The following is a 21508-nucleotide window of genomic DNA, read 5'->3' on the forward strand; positions in this document are numbered from 1 at the left end:
ACAAAGAATCGGGGTTTAGGTAAGAAGTTGCATCATATATTTTTCTTTAAGCCAAATGCTCTTATCTAAACCCCATATATTCAGCAGATTTCAGGATATAAATTCATAAGAATTGAGTAGAAATATATATATGAAATGTTGAAGCAGCTTTTATTTTACGCATGATCTTCAGCTTCATTCTGAGTTTTAGAAATAGATTCTGTATCTGGAATTAAAGTTTGCCCAGAGCTAAAAACTATTAGGTTAAATTTAATTCGGATCAAATGGTAATTGTAGTCAGGCCGCTGGCGACATTCTTACGTTGCTGCAGCATAGAGGCTTTCAAATAATGCAGATCTATTGGTTAGTTATCTGGGAGACGCTTGTTTGGAGACACTTCACTGGGCTGAAATGGTTGTACAAAACACCAGTATCTCTCGGTCTTACCATGAAAGTTTTCCTGGATAACTGAATGTGTACAGTCTTGGGACTTGACTGCATTTTGTGTCGTTTAACAGCTCAAAGCAAGTCTGTAGCTGGTGGCAGAATGAAATAACTGTGTTAATTAATATTGTAGTTCATTTTTGAAAATATCTGATGATTAGGAGGAGTAAAGAAGGAATAGGAATAAGCATTATAAGAATTATGATATTATTCACACATGGAAGTGCCTGTACCTACACCTCTGACTTCTGTTTAGGAACTACTGATCTCAGTTGCCAGTGTTGCAGCTCTCTTATCACAATCAGGTCTTTTCTGCAAGTGTTCTTTGAATGCCTTCACTATTTTCTCTTCTCACTTCCATTTATATATATATGTATGTACAGAATTTTTGTTTGTGTATTTCTCAACATTGAGTAATAGTATAACCTACTGTGTAAATTGTGCTTACATGACTTTCTATTTAGTATGTAGTAAAACTTTCTTCATAAAGATATTTGGCTATGTTTGTGTTGAATGCATTTGCTGTTAACTTTGCACCTAAATTTTGTCTGGCATAACTGTATGACTGTGGCAGAGAACCAATCACAGCACAGAACGACACCTGCCCACTAGGGAGGGAAGACAAAGGTACCCAGTGAAGAACAAAGTAAATGAGGGAAGATATAGGGATTCTTGGGAGGAAATAGTGTTGCTGTGGAAGGACTCAAACCTGGGAGAAAAGCAGCTTCACTAAAACCTTTCTTCAGATACTGTTTACTACTTTGTTCCTTTGGATACTACTTGTGATTCTTGTTGTCATCGTTGCAGCCCATTTAGTAGTTTAGCCCACTGTTCACTGCCATTACTGGCTTCTCAATCTTGTCGGTTTTGTTTCACTTGCATCAGTCAAGGGGACTGTTGAACTTAGGATACTCAGACAGTTAATGTTTTATTTAGGTCTAAGATTGTTCTGTAACTCTTCACTGTTTCCTGTTGCATGGTTCATATAAGGTAAGTGAGGAGGCTCACTATCAACACTTCAGCACAGTGTGTTTACACAGTTCTTACAGGATGTGCCTCTAAGAGCAGTGAAGTACTAGTAGGTAACTAACAGCTTTGAAACTCAGGTAATGGTCTCAACAGTTTGTCATACAAGTCATTGTGACTGACACCAATATTTACCTGTTTAACAGCTGGTGGGTTGAATTTCAAGTCCTTTTTTATTCTTCAGGCTTCCTGTACATTAGGCCTAAAGCACCCAACTTTCCAGCAAAGCAACCCATGTTCTAGCCATCCAGCTGTTGTAAGGGGAAACTGAGGGCTAGCAGTATCAAATGTCAGTTATATTAATGGTGTAGTCTTTCAAAGGCATGTTCCTGTGAGTTTGCATTTTCCAAAGCATAATCCAGCAGGGGTTAGGAAATCATGATAACTACTTGTCTGTTGAAGGAAGACAGATGAATTCTCTTACCTTCTGGGTAAAAGTTGGTAGCTGTAAAACTTGACACAGCCATTCATTGTACTGAAGAAATAGAGAGAACCTGAATAATTGTTCTTCCATTTACACATAGACAGAAATTGTAAGTTTAGAGCGCAAAGCATTGCAATTATAAATGCACATACCAGTCAGTAAATGTTTGAAGAATATAATCTTCTCTTGTCCTAAATATTAAAATGTGCATTTATTTTTACCAAACTATTTAGTGTTTTTCCTTGGCATTTAAAGTACATAATGAAAATAGAAAGGAAAATATGTATTTGAAGGTCTTACTTTTTATCTTCAGGGAAGTGTTTTGAAATACCTTGAGTAACTGAGAGGCATAAGGTTTTCTCTTAAATAACTAATAAAACTTCAAGAATTAAAAGATCTAAATCTGCTTCCAAAATGTAGTCAGAGGATTCCAGTTACTTCATTAAGCCAAACCCAGGGAAATTTTAGTGAGAAAATAATTTTCTTTCCAAGTGCTTTTCCTCATGTTTGCTTGCAAACTGATAATTTACAGAATATTACTTTTCAGCTCTCTGAGTCATGTGAAAATCATAAAAATTTGTAATTCATGCCTCCTTCCAACTGACACCCCAATGTGACTGGAGACAAGGGGAGAATCGTATACTTGAAATAGCTGATCACTCTCTACTGCCCCATGACAAGCAGTGTCAAAATCTCCACAAAATTGGAACAGTCACACCTGTATTCAATGATCTTAAAGGTCTTTTCCAACTTAAATGATTTTCTGAAAGTGGTTCAGTGCCAACTTGCTATTGGTGTGTTGTAAGGTGTAAGATGCTGTGTTGAAGGTGAATCCTCTGGCAGCAAAATTTCACTTGTGTTCTTGTTTGAAGTTTACACCTGACAAAAACCCAAAATTATGCCCTTCTCAAATGTTCAGGTAAATAATACATGCATGAACAAACAGAGTCCAATCATTTTCTGAAGAAAGGCTGTCCTCAAAGTAGTAAGATACTTTTGAGAAGAACTATCAGAAAATAAAAGAACGAAAACTTAACTTTTACGTACATTAATAGAAAGAAAAGAAGGGAAGAGACATCACAGACACAGCTGTATTTCTTTGATAAAACATCCCTACAGGGTTTTTTCCTTTTGTGGGTTTGGTGTACAATGCAATTAGATGGGGATTAAATATAATTGTCTAATAGTCTTCAGTCCTCTTCATACATTGAATTCTTCCCAGCAATCTTCATAATGCACCTTGCTCAAAGCAAAGTTTGGAAGTTGGGAGCAAAAGTGCTACTGAAAATTCTTTGGATCTGTATTTGCAAATTGGAAATAGTTTTGAAGAATTCTTTTATTATTGTTATTTATTTTTCTTACCCCAGTTACTAGGTATGTTGCTTATTCTGGATGGCCACAAATAACAACTTTTCAAGCAATGGCAATAAGTTAACTAGACTTGAAAATAGATAAATTCCCTCCTATTTTTGACTTCTGTTAAAGTTTGTTTACCTCTTTCTTTACATGCTTCTGCCTCTCTCTTGCTTATCTTACAATATTCAGGAATATTCCAATAAATTTAATGGAATCAGAAAGGAATTGGCAAGAAAAGAGGTAAGATTGCAGTCTAAGGAGTGTTTATATTTGGATCCATACATTTCTGAATCGAAAATTTAATATTTACCTAGATAAATAAAGCTGCCAAAGTGTTAATGTCTACACTAGTCTTGAAAGAAACTGACTTTTCTTAATCTCTAATCTGCTTTCAGTAGGAAATTTGATAGGAAACAACTTTCTGCAATCACTAATTGTTCTCCAATAACTTTTTGTTCAGTAGGGCTGTTTAATTTTTTCTGTTTTGCTGTATATCAAACAGATGCTCAAGAAAGCTATTAATAATGTCAGAAGAATGGCTTCTCATCCAACACTGCCATATTGTAAGTTCAGTTTTGTTTAAGAAAGATAAGAGTTACCTAATAATGTGTATTCCTTATTGGCATGTTTATTAGTATGCTGCTATTTTGTACTAACACATCAGTCTCCTGTATGTTTGGAAAGTTGTTTATAAGCCATATTGTACGGAAACTATCATTTTAAAGAACAATAGTGGGGAATACAGAACAGCTTTTAGAAATAGGGATATTTTTTATAGCAACAAGTAGTGTATTTCTTTTTCATTTGTCACTTGAATGATAGGCGGAAAAGGTGTGTTACTATATCCCAGTAAATAGCTTCATTTTTCAGTATCATCTAAACACAGGTCTTAGTTAAATAATGCATAACATAAGTTTATCTTCCAGTGGTACCTACTACTCCTATGCCAAGCCAGATACTATGACACATATTTTGAGGTGGTGTGAGGGTTTTTTTAAATTTTAGAATTGCAATACCTGTGAAAAATAATTTAAATATTTTCTGTTGCAGACCTAACAGGTGCTCAGGATGGTAGTGTAAGAATGTTTGAATGGGGTCATGCCCAACAAATCGCATGTTTTCGATCTGGCGGCAACTCAAGGGTAACTCGAATGAGATTCAATTACCAAGGAAATAAGGTAAATGGCAGAATGTTTCTGTACTTACTCTCTTCACCAACTATAATTGCACATTAGCAGAAACATCAGATTCTTCAAATCTAAAGTAGTTTTTAAGAATTGAGAGTATTTTTCTGAAATACATATGTATTTACTATTAATACATATTTTCTTTCAGTTTGGAATTGTTGATGCTGATGGGTATATAAGTTTATATCAGACAAATTGGAAATGTTGTCCACTTACTGGCACTTCACCTAAGCCATATTTGGTAAGCTGAAAACTAAATTAGTTTCCATAAACTTGTGTTGTACTTTCTTACTTCTTTGCCCCTTTGGAATAGTTAGGAGAGAGCAGGGATTGTGCTGATAACCAGAATTAATCAAGATTAAATTGTGTATTGTTGCCATCCTGTGGTACATCTGACAGACAAGTTCTTACATTCTAATCATATTTACTAAGTCAAGAGTAGAAAATGCAATGTGATATGAGATCTGAAATAACTTTAATGTTCATTGAGACTTGTCAATAATTGTCAGTTGGCAATTAATTGTCCTGCTCTGCCGTGCATTAGTGTGGCCTCGCCTTGAATACTGTGTGCAGTTTTGAGCACTGCAATAACAATATGAGAAGGATATAAAGCCATTTGAGAGTGTCCAAAGGAGGGCAGGAAAGATGGTGAAGGGCCTTGGGGGGAAGCTGTATGAGGAGCAGCTGAGGGCATTTGGTCTGTTCAGCCTGGAGAAGAGGAAACTGAGGGGAGACCTCATTGCAGTTACAACTCCCTTGTGAGGAGAAGAAGAGGGGCAGACACTGATCTCTTCTCTGTGGTGAACACTGACAGCACCTGAGGGAATGGCCTTAAGTTGTGTCTAGGAAGCTCTAGGTTGGATATTGGGAAAAGGTTTTTCACACGTAAAGTGGCTGGGCACTGGAAGAGGCTCCCCAGGGAAGTGGTCACAGCACTGATGCTGTCTGAGTACAAGAGGTGTTTGGACAACACTGTCAGGCATATGGTGTGACTCCTGCAGAGGGTCCTGTGCAGGGTCAGGAGCTGGACTTTGATGATCCTTGTGGGTCCCTTACAACTTAGCAGTTCCATGGAAAATTAAAGAGTCTCACAAGGCATACCAATACCTTTATATGCCATGTCCTTTAAATTGCTTATGAACAACTTACCTTTTCAAGGAAGTTTAATATGTCATGCTTGCACAAAATACATTTCCTTTTTAATTAATAATTTCTAAACTGCAATGTTTCAGACATGGCATTGTCACAACAAAACAGCCAATGACTTTGTGTTCATCAGTTCATCATCTTTGATAGCTACAGCAGGATTGTCTTCTGACAACAGGTAAGAACTGCCGTGATAATTAATGCATTATGTGGTGCCATATTTTCTCTCTTCTCTCCCACTGTGTTTTTTTGATGATTCTTCTTAAGCAGTACTTCCACTTGATTTCTTTCTTTGAGGGACGGGGATAGAAGCAATGTTTGCAGCTAAATTCACATATCTATTAAAGGAGGTTTATAGGCAAGCACAAATACTCTGTTAATGTTACATATGAGGAGGGGAAGTAAAGAGGGAGGTCCTGAGCACTTCTCCTGGGCATCTAATGAGAGCATATGTATGAATGGCTCAAAGGTGTGCCAGGGAAGGTTCAGACTGAACATCAGGAAATGTTTCTCCACCAAGAGAGTGTTCAGACACTGTAACAGGCTTTGCTGAGAGATGGTGAATGCCCCAAGCCTCTCCATGTCTGAGACATTTGGACAATGCCCTTAATAATATGCTTTAACTTCTGGTCAGCCCTGAAGGTGTCGGGCTCCTTCTATGTCCTTCCAGCTGAACTATTTGGTTCTGTTATTATCATATGAAACCTGTATTAAAGTACTGTTATAGATGTAGGGAATTTGCTAGCTCTTTGTTTCACACTTGGTTTTGTAAGTGAGTATTGATCAAGAAATAGTAACAACTGCTAATATTCCTGTGACTTCAGCTGCAACAGATTGTTATCTCAATAAGAATCCTTTACGAGACTAGCCAGTCATAGGATTATGTAGAAGCCATGTTCTTGCAGTATAACTGTGAAAATAATTGGGTGTCTGTTCAAAAGTAATCATTGAAAGTCTGTTTACAGTGTTTTTATGCCTGAAACAATCTTTTTGAGGTTCAGATGACTTCTCAGGTGTTCAAAATACTAGAAAACATCTGTCACTGATTTAAACTGCGGTTTTTTTCTACAGAAATATTTGTCTTTGGGATACTTTGGTTTCACCTACAAATAGCTTGGTGCATGGTAAGTAAAGTAAAACCACTAAAATATTTGATCACAGTAATAATGTGTATTTGTGTGTCTGTCTTTATTGAAAAAGTCATTCTGGGAGGTAATTTTAACATCAGCAGTAAAGCATCTTTCACTGTTCTGTGTGAGTGCATTAGCAAGAATATAAAACCAGATAGATTATTTAGTGGTCTGTATAAATCATTCGTTTCATGGACATGAGCACCTTTCTTTGCACACCTGCCTTTCCACCACGAGTGCAACCCCTGACAGCCAAACATTTCACTTCCTTTTTAAAAGAGTCTGAGCAGCTCCTGCTTGGAGTGGCCAGCATGTTGAGAAGACAGTAGCTTTGTCAGAATACAATCGGTAGCATGGTTATGAGATGTTTTTTTCAGGACATGCACCAACACCCTCCAGTTTCAAGTTGTTGTGGCTGTGTCTGTATTTGTAGATCAGAGTGGCCCCAAAATTTATTGATTATTAGACCAAATAATGATGCTGTGAAGACATCATTATAAAATAGTTGTCTGAAGATATTATGTCAATAAATGCTCTGAAATTTCTAGAAAGTATTCACTGATATTTTCACGAATATATTGAACTAGCAGATATATAAATAAGACCTCATAATTGTGTAGTAAATTTCACAGTTGAATTAAAAGATGAGTTTAACAGCTATACTTGAAGTGCATTTTTGCTTTGAAAGATTATCTATTTCCCTGTCGTTTTTGTTCTTTGTACTATCCCAAATACAGTCAAATGTTTTAAATGCTTTAGGGGTAGATATCTACAAATAGTTTTGCAAAAATGCTTCTGGAAGAGTTATTCCTATAAGTATGCTTTTTGAGATATAATAAATATTTAACAAGGTTTCATTAGTTTTTTTGCTAATACTTTGTTGCAAAAAATACAACAAATTCAATATCTGAAATACAGAATTAAGATCAAGAGAGTTGTGAACTCCTTTTACTTTAAGTATGCTGAATGCTTGAGTGTATGTGAGGGACATGTGGAATTTGTAAACCGAAATTCAGAGACCCTTTGAACTACAAGTACAATATACCAAACTTTGTGCTGGTAATTGTAGTTTTCATTCTGTCTTGGGTCGAGCTAGCAAAACGCCAAGTGTCCAAGACGGAGAGAAAGGGTTCCTTCTCCCCCCAGCCAGCTAAGGGAAAAAGAGGGAGAGGGAAAAAAAACCCTCTAATCCAGGTTTATGCTGAAACTAACTATATGTATTTATACAGAAAAGAGAAAATTAAGAGAAAACTACAATATAACACACACTTACACAAGTTATGTATAACAAGAAATAACTTCCCACTCCCCAGTAAACACAAATTCTACCATTTTAACTACAAATCATTTTAGAGAAGTCAATTCCCACAGAGACAGACTTAAGCAGAGAGAAAAGCTAAGAACAAACATTTTACTTCCCTAAGATAAAATGATGGTAAGCTGGTGCTCTGGGCTCGGGCCTCCCCATCTCTCCTGGGATGGCAGGGTGTGTCTTGCTGGGACCACAGCTGTGAAGCAACTTACCAAGCCACACCCACACACCGGCTCTTACCTCTTCTGAGATGATGTCTTAACATGGCATGGAATACAACATTACTGGCTAGAAGAGGTCAGCTGTTAGCTAGCCCAGCCCAGCTCAAGTCAGATGACAATTCCAGGCCTAGTCTGAACTTTAAAGCCTAAATTTTTGGCCTACTTGGCTAAACCCATAACAATTCAGTTCCTCCACTCATTTAAGGGAGTAGACATATCCAAATAAGTGTGAAAAGCAGCAAATCATCAGTATAATAACCACTGGAAACTTTGAAGATATTTGGGCAAGTAGTTTAGGAGGAATTTCTCATGCCTGTACGCCTTAAAATAAGAAACATTGGAGACTTTGAAAATCATCCGGTTTTGGTCAAGGATTAATAGTTTGTGATTACACAGAGATAAAAAATGATATTTTTTAATTTGAGAATACTGCAACTTGAGAATGTCTGATGTGAACCTGGGATTACATATATATAGTACGGCAATAAATGGGCTAGTTGTTGTCAGTTGTATTACAGCATCAAAGTCACTGTGGCTACTGTCTTGAGCCATTGGAGGTTGATGTAAAATTGAAGTTAGTACTGTGTTTTAATATTTAAATTACTTTGCTTTGTCTTTCAGCTTTTATCTGTCATGATAGTGGCGCAACTGTATTGGCATATGCTCCAAAACATCAGCTGTTAATATCTGGAGGCAGAAAAGGCTTTACATGTGTAATTGATCTTCGCCAAAAACAGCAGCAACAATTGCTCCAGAGTCATGATTCTCCAGTCAAAGCAATTGCTGTTGATCCTACAGAAGAGTATTTTGTCACAGGATCTGCTGAAGGCAACATAAAGGTATTAATGACAGGGAGGGAGTGGAGATGTGTATGTTCAGAAAGAATCTTGTACAGGTATGGAACAATCAGATGTTATATGTACTGTATTTGTTCTTAATCCTGACTTTCACATTTACTAGTTTAATTATGAAATACTAGTCTTAGACTGCAGTGCTCCTTTTAATTAGTGGTATCTTAGTCCCTGTATGTATTCCCTATTATAGAAAATGAATATTAATATTCTATAACTGTGTCATTGTAGATTGCTACATATTTTTCATTTATAGTTAGTGTAAGAAAAATAAATGCAAAATGCCCAATTTCTCCATGACTCATTATCCTTATAAGAGATTGATGTTTCAATGCTTTTTTAGGTATGGAGTCTGTCTACATTTAATCTTCTTCACACCTTCATCAACGAGCATACTCGACAGTCTCTCTTCAGAAACATTGGGACAGGAGTCATGCAAATTGAGACAGGACCAGCAAATCACATATTTTCTTGTGGTGCTGATGGAACAGTAAAGATGAGAATCTTGCCTGACAGATTCAGCCCTTTAAAGGATGTGTTAAAAAATGATGTGAAATTTATGATCTAATGTTTTTCTCAGAATAGTGAATAACATTCCCCTTGTGCCATCCCTGAAAATATTTTTTTGGAACTAACCAACAAAGCAGATGCACAATGATAGTTTGTGACACAAAGATATTTTTGTTTCTTTCCTTTCTCCCACCTCCCACTCCCTCACCCGCAACCCCATATTTATTACCTGGAACTTTTAGTCCCTGATGCACTAATGCCTTAAAGATTAACAAGGTCCTTCAGATTTTGATTGTTGCCTAAAATAAAAGCTATATATGACTCTGAATTATATAGTTATAATACTAAGATGTTACTGAAGTGGTTTACTCTTTCTTTTGGGTTATTTACACTCCCACCTGGAGCACAGCATCTGGGCATGACCTCTGCTTATACTAAACAACTGGCCACCTTCTAAAAGCATGTCTGTCCAGATGGATACCTTAGATAATGTTCTTTTTCATGGTGGCAGCCATAGCTGTCTCTCTTCTCAACTTGTTTAGTCAGTTGACAATAAAAATTTATACTTATGTGTAGAAGAGAAACAAAGTCTGTAGGAGTGAATACTCCTGGTCATGCAAGCATTCATGTAAGGAGCCACTCTGTGTATCCATTCCTGGAATCCAGGCTGTTTACCTGTAACTTGCCTGATCTCCTTCCTTTCATCTAGGGTATAAGAAACTGAAGGATGTTATATAACTTGTCTTCTGTTCTACAGCTTGAATCACTGCCATCAGGATGGCAGGCTTACCTTTTGAAAAGAAATATATTTTTAACCCTGAACAGTCTCTTTACAAAAGTAAAATGTAAATATAAATGGTTATCTTCCTAGTAAGATAGTCGAGATTATGCATGAAGCCTTAGTCTTGATCAAAAAGATATAGGAAGATACTGCTTTAGGATATGGCACTAGACTTTCTTCAAAGACTATTTATTTAGATGTCTGTAGAGGATAAATAACCCCACCTAATTTATTTTTGCATTTCTTTCCAGTAAGAGGTTTTATTTAGCCCAAAGATACTCAGTTCATTCTTAGCACTTATGTTCTCCTTGTCTGCTTTTCATAAGTACTTTAAAAAAGGAAAAAGGATAAAATTCAACAGCAAAGTACTTCAACACTCAGTCTTTGTACTGTATGTTTACATCTGGTGTCAAATGAAAAAAAAAATTGAAAAGGGTAGATCGAGTTTGGGGTTTTTCTTTGCCAAAATATTAAACTGCTTAACTTCAATGTTTGACCAAATTATTAATGCACAAGGCCTTTACATTTTTTTAGTCAGCTAAACTTTTTCTGTATTTTGGTTTACTTTTCCTTACTTGAGACCTTGAGAGAGGTTTAATTTGTAAATTAAATGTGAGGCTGAATTACTTGAATGCCAATGGTGTACTTTTTGCTAAAAGATATTTTGTGAAATATAGCACCAAGATATTGACTGTAAAATAAACTTGTCAAATTAGGAACTATGGGGATAAACAAAGCTTAACAGAAATGAAGGGCTTGTAAAATGAACTATGTAAAATTCTCAGGATGCTTTTCTCTTAAGAATATAAAGTTGTTTAAAAAGATTTTGTAAAATGTATTAAGGTCATTTTAAATGTATGTTTCGCAAGTTGCAGTTCAAACACTATGAAGGTTTTTATGCACATAACCTGAATTTTCAAATTGTGCAATAAAAAGAATGTGAATGTTTTGCCATGAAGAAACATGTGACAGCATTTCAAACTGGTACAGCTGTTCAGTGATTCAATTGTAATTGTTCTTCCTTAACACTAAATTGAAATCAAACTTGATATCAAAACAGTTTAAGTACAGTGATGGACCAGAAAAGTGACTAAAAGTGACACCCAGACTTGTCCAATGGGTATGTCATATCTGTTCAGTGGCTGAGTTTCTAATATTCTGTATTCTTATGGAAGAAGGAAAACAATGGAATAAACAGTAGCACAACTACATTAGAATGAGCTGAAACCGTGACTTTGTAGCTGCTTATATACATGCATCAGTTTTATACATCCACTGAACTAACAAAGTTACATGTGCAAAAATCATGGCAGTATTATATAATTATGTCCTTGATGTTTTGTCCTGAAATACTTATATCTCATTAGCTTTAATATTTCAAGCTCAAGTTTATTGTACTGGCAATCACAAAAAGCTGTCTTACCAACTGCGAACTGAGCAGTTTGTAGATGTAATTTGCCAAGACTTAAAATGTTATTTTTCTGAGTAAAGCTGCACTATGAAAAATCCTGGCAAACTTATGCTTATACCAGAATAGTACTGACTGTGAGCAGGCATTTTGAGTGATACTTAAAGTTACCATAAGCTATTCTCAAAAGTAAATTATGTAAAATCACAATATATTTGCCACACCTTTATAATCTTTCCAATAAATCCTGCAGAAACTCAACCTTCTAGAATTCCATGTTGCTGCTATTTCATTTACAAATCAGTTGTTTGCTTGTATAATGTTCATCGATGTTTAACTATTGTAAGACAAATTATTGGTAGCTTTCTTGTAATGGTAGAGTTAAAATGAGTTAATTTCTGTTGTACCTGAAACTTTTAAAGGGACACTCTCAACTTTAAATCTGGTCATTGGAGAAGGACTGAACTCGAAACTCTTCCAGCTATTGCCCTTAAAATTTCCACTGACTTTTGTCCTCCAACAATTAATGCTTCTTCCCCATAGCTATGCAAGTTACTCAAAATTAAGTGTAATAGTGTCTATGAAGGGTTCTGTGCTCAAAGTAGCCATGTGCACAAATCACATGTAACATTCACATTTTTGAGTGCTTAGTCAAAAAAAATTTGTTATCCAGACAAAATAACTTAGCATGTAGTTGATAATGTCCCTTTTAAATATCGTAGACTGACAGTTGTGACTTGTGTTTGTCTATGTAGTAGTACATAATGTTATCAGTGTGTCCTTCTTGTGTTGTTAACTGATTCAGTTACCTCAATCAGATATATGATCCAAGTTCTTTAGGATTACTTCAGTAACTTGTGAAAGTTAAAACTCTGGCCATCTGGGTCCTTAAACTTGCTGTGTGACTTTTCACTGGAAAATTCTCAGCTGACAGCTGATGTTGCAGGATATCCATGGAGAAAGATGGAATTTAGGTGCAGGTTTTGTACCACACCACAGTGGTGCAAGGTGAGCTCATACATGTTCTATTGCATTTTAGGAACCTCGCTCCCAGCTGCAGGAATAAACTGTTGAGAAATCCTGCATTAGGTACCGCTCCCTCATAAGAGCACTCAGTGTTAGATTAGTTGCAATAGTTATGAAAAAAGCAACAGTGATAATGGAGATAAGCTTGGAGATGATAAATTCTCTAAGGTAATTTTTTTCAAATGTTTATTTTTACTAAAAATAGCAAAACCACCACTAATGGCAGGTTCAGCACACTGATCAAACTAGTTTATATAAAATAAAGATATTGATTTACCATCCTTGGTGTTTTTTATTCCTCCTCGTTCCTAGCTCTAAAATCTGCATGGTTTTGATATATCTATTTTATTTTTTTTTTGGTGTGTGTATGTGTGTGTTTTGTTTTTTAATACCTTAGCTTCTCATGCCTTAGCTTTCCTTGTACTTAGCGTTTGGTGTTTTGGGAGGGTGGTGTGCTGGGTGTTTCTGTTTTTTGTTTGGGGGTGGTTGTTTTGTTTTTGCAGTACATTACTAGTGTAACTGAGTACAACTAAGTCATTTTGCAATGGAATGAAGCTGCTGTAGTGATGGCACTTTCTATCCACGTCTGCCACGGCTTAACTTTTTAAAACCCTTTTCTGTTTTGCTGAAACTTGGAAACCTGTGAAGGTCTTGAGGAACTTCAGCTCTCTCATGTTCCCACCTTTAGAAGAGGTGCAAGGATGAATGCCCCTGCTCCAGTCATAGGCTGGTGAGTAGAGCATGGATCTAGTCCAGTAGCACCAAGCTGCTGCCAGGATTTAAAATGCCTCAGCACACAGCTGCGTACCACCACCCAACTTTATTTTGGGCTTCCCGTCGCACTTACTGTGACTTCTCCTTTGGCAAGAGACGGCGGCCCGACTCGGGTGGGACCCGCAGCGGGGCGGGCGGGGCTGCCCCGCTCCCGCCTCCGGCCCGACGGGAGGGCGGGCAGGGCTCGGCAGCCTGCCCGTCTCGCAGCCTCCCCGCCCGCCCCGCAGCGTCCCCGCCCTGCCCAGCGGCCTCGCCGGGGACCCGCGACCGGTACCGCCCGCACTGTCCGCACCACCCCGGCCGCGCCGCTCCCGCCGCAGCCCCGCGGAGGCGCCGCCGCCCCAACCCCGCGCCCACACAGTAAGTGCCGCGCTGCGCTCCCGCCGGGCGGGTCCGGCCCCGGCCGCTTCCCCTGCCCCGGTCCCGGCGGTGTCGCCGCTTTCGGAACGAGAGGCGGGATGCGGCGCCCTGGTCGGAACTCTGCGCTGGGTCTGGCGCCGGGGCGCTGCCGCCTCCTACCCCGCCGGCTCCTACCCCGCCGGCTCCCGATGCTGCTCAGGCCCAGCGCGGAGCCGCTCCCCGGGCGGGACTTGCCCGAGCAGCGCGGGGAGTTCCGACGTCCCTGTCTGTCCGTGTGTCTGGGGAGGGGCTGCTGTGCGGGCCTGTTGTGCGGGGTCACCGAGCCTCCGCTGCTCCTCCCGGGTTGCTCTTTGCTGTGTTTCCACGAGAGTTCCTGCTGTGGCCGGGAGCGAACCTGTCCCCTCGCCAGGTGTGCTTGGGCACAGCACTGACCTGTGGCTCTCGAGGCAGAGGCACCAGTGTGGCGATGCGGCTCATCTGTTTCTTTGTGGTGAGACACCTACTTTCCTGAGATCCGTGAGTTTGGGTTTGAAGTGCTACTAGCAAAAATTCTGAAATCCTGCCAGTAGAATTAGGTGTATCTTATTTGCATACTGCTAGTAAAATAAGAGAGATCACAGTTCAGTGTGGGCTTTTCAGTTTTAGAAACCTGGATGGTCAGACCTTCCACGCTAGAGCTCTGTGTGTCTCTATAGACATTCGTGCCTCGGTACGTGTTCGCAGCCCTACCTGAGGGCACAAACACGTGGGCACAGCAAAGCGCAGCCCCAGCGATGCTCCATCCTCACGTGTCTTGTTTCGCTTGTGCTCCTTTGCGAGTTGGTTGGTGTAAATTAGTAGTGGCACCACTCACGACACAAACTGCCTGGTAAAAACTTCCCTGAGCAGTCGGATACGCCCGATGGGAGCTGTTTGCACTCACTGTCTGGGGTGACTGTTGCCAACTCTGTTTATCTCTTGTCATCTCTAAATAGGAAATTTGCTTTGAAAGGTCATTGGTAATGGAACCAAGCGGAAAACATCCAGAAACGAGGAGTCGTTCAGCGGAAAGAGGTCTAGGGGCTGTATTTGGAAGACAAAATTTGGTGAACTTAGAACATGTTTAGAAGCAGGAAGAAGGAACTAAACTGTTTTAGTATATTTACATACTTGCCTTTATTTCACCTGGAAGCAAATTTCATGTGGAACACTATTGAAATGAAAGTTATGGTGCAGATATTTGCAGGAGTACAAAACTGCAGCTTGCAATGGAAGCTGCTCGCTGTTTGCTGTGACAACAGGAAGCTGCTCGTTTCCGTTAAATAATAACTAGCCTAATCTGACCAAACCTAGATTTCAGTGTGCTTTATGGCTTAAGTTGTCTGTTTTGAGTTTTCCTTAAATAGTTGCTGCTAGGTAAAAAATAATAATTGCTGCTTGGAAAGGCTGAGGAAATAATCAAATGGTTGGGAAATCTCAGCTTTGGTCAATTTCTTATTACAGTACATCAGATGAGTCCTCCAAGTGATGGGCAGTAAAATGCTTAGTAATCATTAAAGCAGGTAGAAGATGCCTACAGTTTATTTTCATACAAATAACAGGAGTACTGAATAACAATGCAAACAGTAGCTGGTTTGAGGAAGATGAAAAGGAAAAAAAAAGTCACCAAGTAGTATTTGTTATGATTTTACCATTATATATATCCACTTAAAATAACTCCTTAATCTAAAATGGTTGGTAATATGTTTTCCACAGGTTTTTTTCTGTATTGATTACATTCTAGAAGCTTTGATCACTGTCTAAGTAATTTTAGTTATAGCTACTTACATCCCTAAGATGTATCACAAGGTGTTTGGACTGTACTTTGCTCCTCGTCTTTTAGTCTTCCTTTTCCCACTGCCTTTGTAGATAGGTTTCTTGCCATTTCTTTTATTTTCCCAGCATTAGGCAGATCATTCACAATGCTTTGATCTTCTTTCTCTGACAACTTTCTTATGTTTTATTTAAGTTACATTTTGTGAGCTAGATTGATCTGATGAACTAAAGGTTTTACTGAAAATCAGATACATAGGAAGAATTTCTTATAGGGAAAGTATTCCTTGTACACAACATCGCTTGAGTAAGCATCAAGTAATACACATTCCAGTAATGTGTATCTCAATTTGAATTGATTCTAGTGCTCTTGTGTTTTGTTTAGGGTATCGATACATGGAGTGTGTTGCTCCAAATACTGATAAGTTAATGGCAAAGTAACTTGGGGACTTTTTAGGGTTGGTCTCGGTTTCTTTTTTTTTTTTTTTTTTGTATGTCTATCTCTTCACAACCATGAGCATCCATGTTGTCAATTTTTTCTGAAATAAACATGTTTACAACATTTGTCGACTGTGACGGAATGCAAAATTAGCCTCTTATTTGAGACCAGCTGTGTAATCAAAGAAAGTGAATATGGCTTGAAATGAGTTATGTTTATTTTTTCAATTATGCCTCCAGCATCTTCAGATCATAAGACCCAGAGTAAATGTTATGTATGTTCAAGTCGAAGTTAAGCTGGCATTTTGTCAGTTAAGCATGTGAGCAGGAAGTTTCACACAACACACTCTCTTTCTCAAGTCATGTTTTGCTCAAACCAGAATTTCCTTTTTCAAGATCGACCTCACCCCCACTGAGAAAAGAACTCAGTGCTCTGAGACTGAGGTGTGCAGTTTTTAGAGCAGTGGTAGCACTTGATTGTTTCCTTAGCGTCTCTAACAAGAACCTTAAAGAAGGGAAAAATTGCAGATTATGTGATTTAAAGTAGAAGCTGTTAATCCTGGTCTTCAGGTGCTGTTTTCTGAACTGATCATTGGGAATGTCACTTCAGGCTAAAATGTTACTTCTTTCTTTTTCTTTATCTCATGGTGGTGGTTCCTAAGATCTCTTTAGCAAGGCAGGTGTGTGAGATAGAGTATTAAACAAAATACATAACTTTTAAATGATGTGAGTTAAAGCTATTCCTTAATTCAATTCTGTTTTTATTTAGAAATCCAGATAGTGAAAAGTAAGAGTGTCAGCCATTGAGCAAACTTCAGGGGGAATTAAAAGGTTTTGCATTTCTTTTAGATGACATTGGTACGTTAATAAGATGTATGCTGAGGATTAAGTCTAGAAGATATTAGTACCAAAATCTGCATTTCTTTCAATATTTTTTTCATTAACTAAAAGCATATCTTCAAACAGCTGAATTTTAGTTTTAGATATGTCTGGCTTAATCAAAAAATCTCATTTTTCTTCCAGAAATAGGGTTGTGTACTTTTAAATAAATATTTTTGAAGTTCAGTTTATATTACAGGATCGACAAAACTGAATGCATTAAAGCCTGTCATTTTCTCCCACTTTATGGAATAACTCAGTGAAGAATGCAAGAGTGCAGTGGTGTTGGCTTAGGGAAATCAGCCCAGGTGCAGTTGTTGCTAGTGGTAGTTATTTGGGTACGTGTCTGACCGTGGGTGATGGTTGTTAAATCATCTGGAGGAGGGCAGGGAGTGGTGTGAGCAGAGGGCTGTGCTCTCTACATTGGCAGCATAGTATTTGCTCTGTTTTGCATCCTTGTCTGGAGGCTCCAGAATTCAGAATGAACTGGTGGAAATTACATTTACCATATGAATTTGATATTAACTGGATCAACAGCAAAATTTTAACTGCATAGTGTGTTTAACCTTTCCTCAGCCAGTAGCTTATTTTCTGATGCAGTATTGCAGCCTTACAGGAGCAAATTTGAATGGTGTGCCCTGCTAAGGAGTTGGTCTTGAGAGGAATTCAAGAAATGGAAGAGCAAAGCAACCTCTTTTAAACAGAAGTGGATGGTGTTCTATAGTTGAAGATTCTACATGCTTACTTTCTTTTGGTGGCTTCATCTGGTATTTTTAAACTAAAATCCTGCTAATCAAGTGTTTTTATGGAGACAAGACATTTCTTACTGGGTGTTTTGTCTGCAGAACTTACTGCGGCTCAGATACATTCAAGGTGGACTGTCTTAAATAGTTGAACTGAAGAAAAACCTGTATCTGTAGTCCATGTTGCGTCTCTCCATAGCATGTACATGTAAAAGAAAAGGATATATTAAACTGTAAGGTACTGAGAAAAAGAAAAAATAAGCACAAAACTGAGAAAGCATATGCCTACATGTGATGATCTTCAAGTATGTTTGCCCCTTGAGCTTTGAAGTTGAATGCCTGGTTTGTGAAGGACATAAAATCTGCTCTTTACCAGATTTTTCAATACCTTTATCCTCTCCGGCATACATATGACATACAGATAGTGTCATAAAATTGGCTGTCTTGAAAGGCTTTTTATGTAGTAATAAGTGATCCAGCAAGGCAAAGAAAATTATCTGTTAGTTAAAAAAGTGTTTAAGAAGGGGATAGTAATTTTATCCAAATACATGCTAGACTGAATTTATCAAACCAAATGTTACCACATTTCAGTGATTGATTGTGGGATATGGTGTATGTAACCACTCTGATTCTCCATGAAGATGAAATTCCCTCTAGTTTCTAGGTGGAAGAAGTAATTTTGGAACCAATTCTCATGCCACTGTGTTGCCCACTTCCAATTTGATGCATGATCAAAAATTATGTTGGCATTACTGCAGAATGTTATACTTGCCTGAAGAACTTACTTTATCTACAAATACAGCTGAAGTTCTGGAAATTAGTCTTGAAATCCTGAAAAAAAATATACCAAAAACTAGGTTTCAGGTGATGCAGAGCATTCACTGCCAGGAATTTGTTATTGGGTTGGTGTGCTCACTAGCCCTCCCAGCATGAATACATTTCTGCCGTCACTCAGTTCTAAAAGAAACATAACCTTAACTTTCTGCTTTTGCCAGATCTGCAGAAATTGAAAACATAGCCAAGTCATTGCTGTCACTGTGACATTGTTGATGGGATGGGATGGAAGGGGTAAAATAATCTCTGCTATTTTCTTATGGACATGGGTTTTGAAAATGTTAAACCTTTATAGTGGAATGTGTAAAAATAAAAGGTATGTCTGGGCTTTTAAATTTTCTGCTACATTCCAATTTCAAAATGTCAGTTTTGCAGAAAAGCCTTTTTATCCATAAGTAGTCCACTGTGTAGCAGAAGGCTTATTCCCAGCAGCCATAAACAGTGAAATGCTCTAAAATATGATTCAACTTTTTTGTTGCAATGTCTGGAATAAACAACGGCCTCTTGACTTACAGAAAGACTTCCAGTATGTAGAGGGTCAGGTACTCAGCAAAGCTGTTCTATCACTCCTCTCCACAACTGGACAGGGGAGATAAAATACAGCAAAAGATTCTTGAGTTAAGGACTGGGAGGGATCACTTACCAATTGCTGTCACAGGCAAAACAGACTCACCTTGAAGTTACTGGTTGAATTTATTACTAACAAAATCAGAGCAGAATAATGAGAAGTAAAATAAATAATCAAAGCACTTTCCCTACACCCCTCCCTCCTTCCCACCTCTACCTCCTGCCACTCCAGTGGTGCAGGGAGACGGGGAGTGGGAGTTGTGTCAGTTCATCACATGCCGTTCCTGATGCTGCCCAGGGTGAGGAGTCCTTTTCCTGCTCCCCTGTGGGGTCTCTACCACAGGAGACAGTTCCTCCATGAACTTCTCCAATGTGAATCCATCCCACAGGCAACAGTTCTCCACAGACTGCTCCAGGATGAGTCCCTTCCACAGGGTGAAGTCCTTCAGGAACAGTCTGCTCTGGCATGGGTTCCCCACAGGGTCACAGGAAACGTACCAGGAAACCTGCTCCAGCGTGGGCTCCTCTTTCCACAGGTCTGTAGGTCCCTGCCAGGACCCTGCTTCAGCATGGGCTTCTCACAGGGTCACAACTTCCTCTGGGTATCCATCTGCTCTGGCCTATGGCTTTTCCAGGGGCTGCAGGTGTGTCTCAACATCCCTGTGGTCCTCTGGCACAGCTGCGTCACCATGGGCTTCAGGGGAACCTCCCCCTCCTTTTGAAGTCTGCAGAGTTGTTCCTCTCACATATGTTCACTCCTCTCTTGTGTGGCCACAATTATGTCTGCCCAATAACTTTTTTTTCCTTCTTAAATAAGTTGTCACAGAGGTGTTGCTGTCATTCCTCGTTGGCTCAGCCTTGGCCAGCAGCAGGTCAGTTTGGAGCCAGCTGTCATTGGCTCTGCAGGACATGCAGGAAGCTTCGGGCAGCTTCTCACAGAAGCCACCTCTGTAGCCCCCCACTACAAAAACCCAACACATAGTGTTATACAAACAGTTATGAAGGGATTTTTGGTGCTACTTTGCTTTGAGGAACAGAAAGGAAGTTGCTACTGTGCTAATTACTATTAATAAGCATCACAGTTTTATGTGAAGCAGCAAGTTTTTAGGGCTCTCTCTTACATATTGTGGTTAACTAATAAGAAGTAAGTAGCAAAACCATACCTCCATCTTTTGCAAAACATTTTATCTGAGTGTTTATGTACGATGGTTTGAGGATGTAGAGAAATGCTAGCTGGTGGGAGGAGGTACCTGTGACTTTCTGACTTGTCTGCTGCAGGTAGTTCTCTCTGAGTGTTGTGCAGTGCTTGCATAAAAAAACTGGATAAGGTAAGCCTAGTTAAATGGCCTGTACTTAAGCTCTGATTATTGAGCCAGTTTAGAATATTCATAATTAGATATATGTTTATTTGTGATATCCTTCTGCTTCTCAGCAGAAGGGTGTTTGTTTTATATATATCCTTATCCCACTTTCCTTAGTGTATTAAAGTAATTATCAAATCTATGGAGGAACCTTTGCCCATGTTCAGCTCATCTTACATCCTTTCTCCTCAGTGCGGAACACAACCTCTGCATTATATCAGCTACACTTCAGATGATTTTTTTTATTTAATTATTTGAAAGGTGAAATAAAAATGAACAAAAACTGTTCAGCTTTTTTTTTGTAATTACAGCTTATCTTCATATTTTATAGGCAGTTACTTTTCATATTAAGATTTTATGATGTTTAGAGTACTGTGTTTATGACTAACCATGGAATTGTTTTATGAAAAAAAAAAAGAATCCCTTTCTGAGAAAACCTAATCTACCTTTATGCCTGTGATGTATTTTAATTGTTGAGTTTATATGGAGGGAAATATTTTGCTACTGTTTGGGGTTCCAGACATAAAACCTGTGTTTCAAGTAGTCTGGAGCTGATTTTATTTATAGTACTGCTAGAACTTTTAGCTGTGTTACCTTTTTGGCATGATTGGAATGATTTTGTAGGCAGCTTGGTGGGGTTTAGTGGCATATGAAACTTAATTATGGTTTTTATGAGATTAAAAAGTGGAAGGTTTTTTGCATAAATTATAGGGAAGTGGACAAGTGGATAGAGCAAGAGAGGCAAAGCTGAGCTTTGTAGAAGTCTTGAAGTTTGCTTAGTTGTCCAAATCTTTGCAAGTCAAGGTGGAAGAAGTTAGTTGATAGTCCTTATGTTTAGCTGTGTAGTTAGAGTTATTGTTACAGTGAAACGTGGAATGCTACAGATAAAGACTTTTGTATCATTGCTGTACTTGATATTTTTGTGTAACAAAAATGAAGAAGCTGTGCTGTTTTGTTTTA

At 38.5% G+C, this 21508-nt stretch overlaps 2 protein-coding genes across 7 annotated transcripts in view; both read left to right on the top strand.

Annotated features, from left to right (window-relative positions):
• The window catches only part of DMXL1 (Dmx like 1), an 86613-nt gene extending 73535 nt beyond the window's left edge, over positions 1–13078 (top strand). For 2 of the 4 annotated variants that reach the window (XM_071581262.1, XM_071581264.1), the window contains 8 exons: positions 3419–3469; positions 3732–3792; positions 4280–4407; positions 4565–4657; positions 5649–5740; positions 6634–6686; positions 8847–9064; positions 9420–13078. In XM_071581262.1, coding sequence (XP_071437363.1) covers positions 3419–3469; positions 3732–3792; positions 4280–4407; positions 4565–4657; positions 5649–5740; positions 6634–6686; positions 8847–9064; positions 9420–9644 — 921 coding nt within the window. In that variant the 3' untranslated portion in view covers positions 9645–13078. The remainder of the gene's footprint in view (positions 1–3418; positions 3470–3731; positions 3793–4279; positions 4408–4564; positions 4658–5648; positions 5741–6633; positions 6687–8846; positions 9065–9419) is intronic. The other 2 variants (XM_071581263.1, XM_071581265.1) reach the window with 1 other exon arrangement.
• Positions 13079–13768: 690 nt separating this feature from the next.
• TNFAIP8 (TNF alpha induced protein 8) overlaps positions 13769–21508 on the top strand; it is a 63777-nt gene continuing 56037 nt past the window's right edge. Inside the window, exon 1 of one of the 3 annotated variants that reach the window (XM_071581357.1) lies at positions 13769–13935. In XM_071581357.1, coding sequence (XP_071437458.1) covers position 13935 — 1 coding nt within the window. In that variant the 5' untranslated portion in view covers positions 13769–13934. Of the gene's footprint in view, positions 13936–14294; positions 14426–21508 lie in introns of those variants that run through there. The other 2 variants (XM_071581355.1, XM_071581360.1) reach the window with 2 other exon arrangements.

The sequence above is a fragment of the Pithys albifrons genome, chromosome Z (assembly GCF_047495875.1).
Source record: "Pithys albifrons albifrons isolate INPA30051 chromosome Z, PitAlb_v1, whole genome shotgun sequence".
Classification (NCBI taxonomy): Eukaryota; Metazoa; Chordata; class Aves; order Passeriformes; family Thamnophilidae; genus Pithys; species Pithys albifrons.